Raw genomic sequence first — 9011 nt, forward strand, 5'->3', positions numbered from 1 at the left:
TATAAATATATTAAAAAGTAAGGGTCCCAATACAGATCCCTGAGGCACTCCACTGCCCACTCCCCTTCCACTGAGAAAATTGTCCATTTAATCCTACTCTCTGTTTCCTGTCTTTTAGCCAGTTTGTAATCCACGAAAAGACATCGCCACCTATCCCATGATTTTTTACTTTTCTTAGAAGCCTCTCATGAGGAACTTTGTCAAACGCCTTCTGAAAATCCAAGTACACTACATCTACCGGTTCAGCTTTATCCACATGTTTATTAACTCCTTCAAAAAAGTGAAGCAGATTGTGAGGCAAGACTTGCCTTGGGTAAAGTCATGCTGATTTTGTTCCATTAAACCATGTCTTTCTATATGTTCTATGATTTTGATGTTTAGAACACTTTCCATTATTTTTCCTGGCACTGACGTCAGGCTAACCGGTCTGTAGTTTCCCGGATTGCCCCTGGAACCCTTTTTAAATATTGGGGTTACAGTAGCTATCCTCCAGTCTTCAGGATGGAGGATGGAGGATAGCTACTGGATGATTTTAATGATAGGTTACAAATTTTTACTAATAGGTCTGAAATTTCATTTTTTAGTTCCTTCAGAACTCTGGGGTGTATACCATCTGGTCCAGGTGATTTACTACTCTTCAGTTTGTCAATCAGGCCTACCACATCTTCTAGGTTCACCGTTATTTGGTTCAGTTCATCTGAATCATTACCCATGAAAACCTTCTCCGGTACGGGTACCTCCCCAACATCCTCTTCAGTAAACACCGAAGCAAAGAAATCATTTAATCTTTCCACGATGGCCCTATCTTCTCTAAGTGTCCCTTTAACCCCTCAATCATCTAACGGTCCAACTGACTTCCTCACAGGCTTTCTGCTTCAGATATATTTTAAAAAGTTTTTACTGTGAGTTTTTGCCTCTACGGCCAACTTCTTTTCAAATTTTCTCTTAGCCTATTTTATCAATGTCTTACATTTAACTTGCCAACGTTTATGCATTATCCTATTTTCTTCTGTTGGATCCTTCTTCCAATTTATTTATTTTTATTAATTTTTATTTTAAAAACTTTTCTATACCGTCATTTAGTGGTATACCATCACAATGGTTTACAAATAGGCACATAAATAAGTTCGAAATGGATTTACTTTAACCATCTTTTGAATGAAGATGTTTTGGCTAAAATAGCTTCTTTCACCTCCCCTTTTAACCATGCCAGTAATCGTTTGCCTTCTTTCCACCTTTTTTAATGTGTGGAATACATCTGGACTGTGCTTCTAGGATGGTATTTTTTAACAATGACCATGCCTCTTGCACATTTTTTACCTTTGTAGCTGCTGCTTTGTTTTTTTTCTAACAATTTTTCTCATTTTATCAAAGTTTCCCTTTTGAAAGTTTAGCACGAGAGCCGTGGATTTGCTTACTGTCCCCTTTCCAGTCATTAATTCAAATTTGATCATATTATGATCACTATTGCCAAGCGGCCCCATCACAGTTACCTCTCTCACCAAATCCTGTGCTCCACTGAGAATTAGATCTAAAATTGCTCCCTCTCTCGTCTGTTCCTGAACCAATTGCTCCATAAAACTGTCATTTATTCCATCCAAGAACTTTATCTCTCTAGCATGTACTGTTTGATACATTTACCCAGTCAATATTGGGGTAATTGAAGTCTCCCATTATTACCACACTACCAATTTCGTTAGCTTCCCTAATTTCTCTTAGCATTTCATTGTCCGTCTCACCATCTTGACCAGGTGGACGGTAGTATACCCCTATCACTATAGTCTTCCCCCAACACACAAGGGATTTCTACCCATAAAGATTTAATTGTGCATTTAGTCTCATGCAGGATGTTTATCCTGTTGGACTCTATGCCATCCCGGACATAAAGCGCCACACTGCCTCCCGGGTGCTCCTCTCTGTCATTGCAATATAATTTGTACCCCGATATAGCACTGTCCCATTGGTTATCCTCTTTCCACCATGTCTCTAAGATGCCAATTAAGTCTGTCATCATTCACTGCTATACATTCTAATTCTCCCATCTTACTTCTTAGACTTCTGGCATTAGCATACAAACATTTCAAAGCTTGTTTTTTTGTTTGTATTTTTATTCTGCTTTTTAATTGATAGGGATAAGTTAGAATTTTTTAGCTCAGGTGAGTTTTTAGTAACAGGCACTTGGACTACTTTTCTAATTATTGGAACCTCACTGTTGGGATGCCCTAATTCTAATGCATCGTTAGTATCCTTTGAAGATACCTCTCTCCGAACCATGCGCTGCTGAGTGACTGTTGGCTTTCCCCTTTGTACTAGTTTAAAAACTGCTCTATCTCCTTTTTAAAGGTTAGCGCCAGCAGTCTGGTTCCACCCTGGTTAAGGTGGAGCCCATCCCTTCGGAAGAGACTTCCCCTTCCCCAAAAGGTTCCCCAGTTCCTAACAAAACTGAATCCCTCTTCCTTGCACCATCGTCTCATCCATGCATTGAGACTCTGGAGCTCTGCCTGCCTCTGGTGACCTGCGTGTGGAACAGGGAGCATTTCAGAGAATGCTACCCTGGAGGTTCTGGATTTAAGCTTTCTACCTAAGAGCCTAAATTTGGCTTCCAGAACCTCCCTCCCACATTTTCCTATGTCGTTGGTGCCCACGTGTACCACGACAGCCGGCTCCTCCCCAGCACTGTCTAAAATCCTATCTAGGTGACACGTGAGGTCCGCCAACTTTGCAGCTGGTAGGCATGTTACCAGGCGATCCTCACGCCCACCAGCCACCCAGCTATCTACATTCCTAATAATCGAATGAAAAAATTTGACGGCCGACCTAATCCTTCCCTCCTGGGCAGTAGGCCTTGCGGAGATATCCTCGGTGCGAAAGGACAATGCACCACCTGGAGATATAGGGAACAAGTGGGTTGCAGAGAATTCCCTTTGAGAAAGTCCCTTAAGAAGACACAACAGGAATCCCAGGCACATCAGTAATAGCAGCTGTTGAATGTCCAGCTTCACCAGGATGTGCCTGTTAAGGCAGCGGTGGAGGAGTACACTCACCACACTAAGGGAAACCTCACCTGTTTCTCCCACAGTAGTCTCTTCAGATGAGGTGTTGGTCCGTCAGTCTTTCAGTGGGTATAGAGGCAGAAGGGGGCCAAATTCACTTTCCTCCTTTATTTTTTTCCTCATTCCAGCAGGCAAATAAAACTTGCTAGAAGGAGCGTGCGGCTTCGGTGCGCCGGTGGCGATGGGCTGCAAGGTGGCCGCTTTTTCTCGCCATCCCTTGGAGTCTGCCTTAGGATATCTGGGTGCCCGCCTCCCCACCTGCTGGAAACTCTTCAGGCGGGAGGGAAAGAGGTAACAAGCTGATCTTGTAAGTCAGAAAGTCCCCGGATCATTTTCTGCCTGAATGAGCAGCTTCTTCTAACCTGCCAACTACCCCCTTCATCAGTCAATCCCAACAATTCCTGCCCTCAACATAAAAAAAAAAAAGCGTACAGTATAAGAGAATCCCACAAGGGGAGGGGTTACAGCTTCCACCTACCGCCTAGCCAAAGGGAAATGATCGACTTTTTCCTTAGTTCAGTGATCATTCCAAAATCAAATGTTCCCTCTTTCGCCTCCACTTCACTCAACATTCTTCTCCTGTTCACCACATTTATGCAGCTTCAGCTGCTACTGTAATTGAAAATAAGCTCTTCCAATGCCTTTGTTCATTTAAATTGATTGTAATCTGCCTTGAAACCAAGTTTGGGAAAAAGGTGGAATATCAAAGGTCTATAATAAATATCGTCCTTACCTTAGTTGCCAGCTTCTAATTAAACACACACTGTGCTTGATGCTGTTACAGATCTTTGTATCATCAGTTATCGAGCATATTTTTCCTTCGGCCCCTTTGTAATGTCACTAATAATAAAGATATTGGAAAGAACTGGCCCTAGCATGAAGCCCTGAGGTACCCCACTGGTCACTTTACCTTCATCAGAACGGACTCCGTTGACCTCCAATCTCTTGAGTTTGGTTGCTCAACCAGTTCCTCATCCAGCTAGTGGCTCCCTGTCCTCCCCCCATGCCATCCAGCTTGCTTACCAGTCCTTCTCTCTGTGGAACAGTATGAAAAGCTGTACTGAAGACACAAATAAGCACAGCCCACCACACCTCCTTAAAAAAGCTCAATCGGCTTGTCTGAAAGGATTTGTTAAACTCTCTTTTTAGTAATGTTTCCATAGCTTTGCCCACTACAGAAGCTAGGACTTGTTAGATATCTGCCTTCTCCTTGTTTCCAAATCTACCTGCTAGTTTTATCTGCTCTGCAGGTTTTTGAAATAATAGACCCCTGGGCTTTTATCACTTCTACTACGCACTGCTGTACGTTAAAAAAAAAAAACCTCCGTGATTCATAGAAACATAGACTATGATGGCGGATAAAGGACTCCAAGGTTCATCTCAGCTGCCCAGTTTATTTCTTGCTGCAGTACCACAGACCCTAGGTGATTTCTAGCTTTCCCTAAGGGGCCCATGTGATAAAATTAGTGCAAAACCAATTTTAACATGGGTTCATAAAAACATTTAACAGGCTCGTTAAAAAGAGTGATGCAAAAAGATTTTGCATGCTCACAGTAAAAATGGTCAGAAGTAGCATACTCATGGTTTTTTTTCAGACACGGAAACTTCCAAATGTATCAGCTGAACAGTGTGAGCATGTTAAATTACCGAGGGCACGCTAAGCGCGGCTTGCTCAGTTCTTTTACTCTTGATGGTTCCCGCTAATGTCCAAAGCAGTATACAAATAAACCTGGCACTTAGGGGTTATTTGTCAGTGCAGAGGAAAAGTGGGAGAGCTAGTATCTTCCAGGAGACGAGGTCAAAGAAGAGTGGAGAGTTCCAAGAGAGCAGAAAAATTGACTTTAGTGCATGTTTGGAATGATCTGCCTTGTGTGTCAATAAGGATCTCCAAAGGGTGGGGAAAAGAAGTGATTGATTGCAAGGTGGAGATGCAGGAAGCAATCTGACATTGTCCCCTCTTTGAACACCACAAACACCGCTGCCATCTCGAAGCTCAAAGAAATAAGCTGTGAACTCCAACCAAAACAAGCGTTCAGTTGAGAAAGCTTTGCAGGCTCAGACTGCTTCTCAGTCTCAAGCCTTTGAAGTCTACATTTAGTAAGCAGGTTGCGCTGCTTAGCGTGGGCTCAGTTACCCTTTACTTGTGTATGATGCTCCTTCATTTTCATGTGCGGATGCGCAAAGTTTTGCTTGCTCCTGCTAACATTTTTCAGACCTCTGTAACATGCATGGCAAGGCCTTCTTGACTAGCTCCCTATTTATTTTAGCATGCTGAAGTTTACTGCATAGACCCTGGAATGTATGATAGTCAGCACTGTACGCCGCACACCCGCCTGGGAGCGCTGTGTCTGTAGTAAGTGTCTCTTTTTTTTTTTCTCTCCTCTCTGCACTTCAGTTCTTGCAATTTTGGAGCGGATGGAGAAGCGCATAGCTAGAATGGAACACCAGCAGATGTTCTTCCTGACTCACCTGCTCCAGCCTGCGGCCCTGAAGAAAGCACAGGTGAGGATGAGAGTGTTTGGAAGCAAGAATGAGAAGGTTTGCATACTGCAATGTTGATTCTGTTTATATATTTCCCACAGAACCCCTCCCCCCCCAATCCAGTTTGTTTTTTTTTTTGACTGATCATTTTCCTCTTGCTCATTGGGGCTTCCAGCTCAATTAGCCTCTTCTGGGTATTTGGTACCATAAAGCCTTCATTTGTAGCTGCTTATTACTTTTTCCCCTCCTCTATTTTTACCACCCTTCTCAGTCAGCAAACCCATCACAGTCCTCTTTCTATGTGTCACAAATCTTGTTTCCCTCCAAAAACCCAGTACAGAAATACCCTTACTCAATCAGGTGATGTCACTGCTCAACAATATCGGTACTCCCTTCTCTCCATGGGGGGGCCATGATCACTGCTTTCTAGTATTCCCCAGAAGCAGGTGACTGTACGAGCTGGAGGTAGGCCTGGGGATTAACTACCTGATTTCCTTCTCTAATCCTAGACATCCCAGAGTGAACCATCCAAGAGAGCACTTTTTAGAAAGTCTCAAGTCATGTGGGATGACATACAGAGAATGGTACATAAAGCTGTACCAGAGCCTCAGACGCTGGGAAAGTTAAGCCAAACTGAGCATTGTAAAAGCCTGAATCAGAGCCAGGCTTAGACTTAAGTAGAAGTCCCTAATTCTGTCATCTACATTTTATTGTGTCACTTCCCACCAGTAGCTGTTGTTGTAGGTAAATGATTGTGCCATTGTCATATGCATTAGGTAACCATGAGGGAACAAGTAGCGAAATATGAATGAGCCATATAGAGGCTGAGGATATTAGTACTTACAGTGCACACTGCAAGGGACAATGTTGGAATGACAGTGTCAACCTCTGTCATTTCCTCATTGCACTCTTAAAATTTAAGTGGTGCTTGCATATGTAAGCATGTTTGAATTTAGTAATTCTTGACTCATCCTTAGTGTACTCTTCTTAACCTACAGGATCCAGTGCCTTTCGTGACAAACTTGGACAGAAGGAAAAGAGCCATACATGAAATACTGGGAAGAGAGCCTGGAACTATCCCTCCTAACAATGAACTAAAAAAGGAGAGAAAAGTTATATTGGGAAGACATAAACGGGTGAAGCTGCAGAAGCCTTCAGCCTGCATTGAACCATTGCAAAGAGGAATCATTGTGAAGAAGGAAGAGGAGATCAATCATGGTGTCATGGACAAAACATTTGATGATAACATGGAGCACAGTGTTACAAATTATGGAAATATGGATAAAGGCTCTGTGAGTCGTAGCTTCATAGACATGAACAACATGGACATCTATTCCAAAATGGACCATAACTCCACAAAACTCGACATCATGGGCCGTAGCTCTATAGACCGTAACACCATAGGCTGTAGCTCTGTAGTCAACACAACTAAAACTCGTAGCTCCAAAATCCACACTGCAAAGGTCCGTAATACCACAAAATATACCTCCAAGGGCTATAACTCCATAAAATATAATGCCAAAGTCCGTAGTTCTATAGATCATAGTACCAGGGGCCAAAGCTCCAAAACCAAGAACACAAAGAGCCATAGCTCCACAGGCCACAACAGCATGGGCCTTAGTTCCATGGACCGCAACATCAGGTACCGTAGTTTAATGGATCACAAGTTTCTAGGCTATACTTCTGTAGATCAGAGACCTAAGGCACATAGCCCCATATATAACACCCCATACACCACCACCATTGACCATAGCTTCGCAAACCACAATTCCAACAGATTCAGCTCCACACCACACAAGATCATAGACAAAAACACGGATTGTAGCTCCACTGATCAGAATACCATAGATTATAGCTCCATGGAGCATAAGACTGGCTGTACTTCCATGAGTTACAGCTCCAGAGACCACAGTATGAAGCAGAGCTCCATGAGCCAAAGTTCAGTGGCTTACAGAAATACAGACCTCAACCATATAGGCAAGAGACCTACGAACCAAAAGAATTTCAAGAAGGAAGGGGTGGAACATCCAGTGTATGCTTCACTTGTAAATGATCACAGTGTGAAGGCAGGAGCACCACTAATGTACAAAGGTAGTTGTGAACAAAGAGAAATCCTTCTGCCACAGCAGGACATTAAGATGGATCTCAGCCCACTGAGGGAAGATATCCCATTGAAAAATGAGACACCACAGAAACCAGCTATCAAAAACATAGCTGATATTGCATGGACGCCAGCCAAAGTGAGACGGTCAGGCCAAAAGAAACCAAGCAAACTTGGGATGCGATCTTCTCTGGCTTACCGAGTGAACATAGTCTGCCTTCCAGATATCGAGATGTGCAAGGTCAGCAAGGAACGGGTGCGGGAGCTGTTCATTGGCTCGCAGGGCAGCTTGCTAAGGTTTGCAGGCTGGATGTTCCGTTCCCTTGTTTCACTGCAGACGTATAAGCAGTGGTGCCATGTGGCAAACTTCACTGGAACCAACGGCAAGATGGCCATTCCAAACAACGTGAAGAGCAAGCTGCTAGAGCTGGTGGAAGAGCACTATGGCACCACAAACAAGAGGGAGAAGCAGCAAATTAGGGATGGTGTGAACAACCAGCTCAGAAATCCCAGGAAAACAGATTTTCATCCAGGACTGTGATTATTTTACTATGATTATTTCATGACATTTGTTCTTCTTAAGCCCTGGTTGACTTGCATCAGCCAGAGCAAGGATATCAGTGACTGGGATCAGAAGTTGACATCTTCAAGCCTCAATTGCTGATGAAGCCTTTGGAGGTTATCCAAACCACGGGGAATAATTCCACCTTCAAGTCCAAGCACATTTTCCCCATAGCATGCTTGGACTCCACCAGTCTGAAAGGAAATTGGGACTAGCCCAAGTTTCTTATTTCATTGCACCACCACTCAGAAACAAACTGAGCCCCTTGAGACAGTTTTATATTCTTTTATTGTAATATCTTTTCCATTTGAGACAAACAATAAAACCTTTATAAAATCTTAGCCCTCTGTTGTGGCTGTAATATGACAGGCCTGATTTATCAACGTCTTTTCCCATAGGCAGAGAATAGGGGGGACAAAAAAGTCTTAGTGAATCAGTCCTATGTTGCAGTGTTTGTACTGCAAGATGTGATAGTGTAGGGTGAGCCCCTTCCGTTACATTGTTAGAGTAAAGAACTAGTTAAAAGCTCAAACACACAGCTGCAGCCTATCGATGGAGTCTTGATTTGTCCCTAAATTGTTTTGGTCCTTGTGGGGACGAAAAGTGAGAAATATTCAGGTTTCGCCAAATGGCAACTGTCAGGAATGGAGATAAGTCACAGGATATTGGTCAAAAACAAAAAGACAAAAGAAAATATTCAACACAGTCTGAATAAAGATATACCCAAAGCAATGCAGCAAAAAGAACAGCCATTTGTGGGTGTATGGATCGAGTGATCCATACATCCACAAATACCAATCGTCCAAATACTTAT

The 9011-nt window shown here is 43.0% G+C and overlaps 1 protein-coding gene across 4 annotated transcripts in view; it reads left to right on the forward strand.

The window, feature by feature from the left end:
• Positions 1-8538, forward strand: part of LOC115083957 — a 53707-nt gene extending 45169 nt beyond the window's left edge. For all 4 annotated transcript variants that reach the window (XM_029588133.1, XM_029588131.1, XM_029588134.1 and 1 more), the window contains 2 exons: positions 5449-5555; positions 6533-8538. In XM_029588133.1, coding sequence (XP_029443993.1) covers positions 5469-5555; positions 6533-8176 — 1731 coding nt within the window. In that variant the 5' untranslated portion in view covers positions 5449-5468 and the 3' untranslated portion in view covers positions 8177-8538. The remainder of the gene's footprint in view (positions 1-5448; positions 5556-6532) is intronic.
• The last annotated feature ends 473 nt before the right edge of the window (positions 8539-9011 follow it).

This window comes from Rhinatrema bivittatum, chromosome 2 (genome assembly GCF_901001135.1).
Source record: "Rhinatrema bivittatum chromosome 2, aRhiBiv1.1, whole genome shotgun sequence".
NCBI lineage: Eukaryota > Metazoa > Chordata > Amphibia > Gymnophiona > Rhinatrematidae > Rhinatrema > Rhinatrema bivittatum.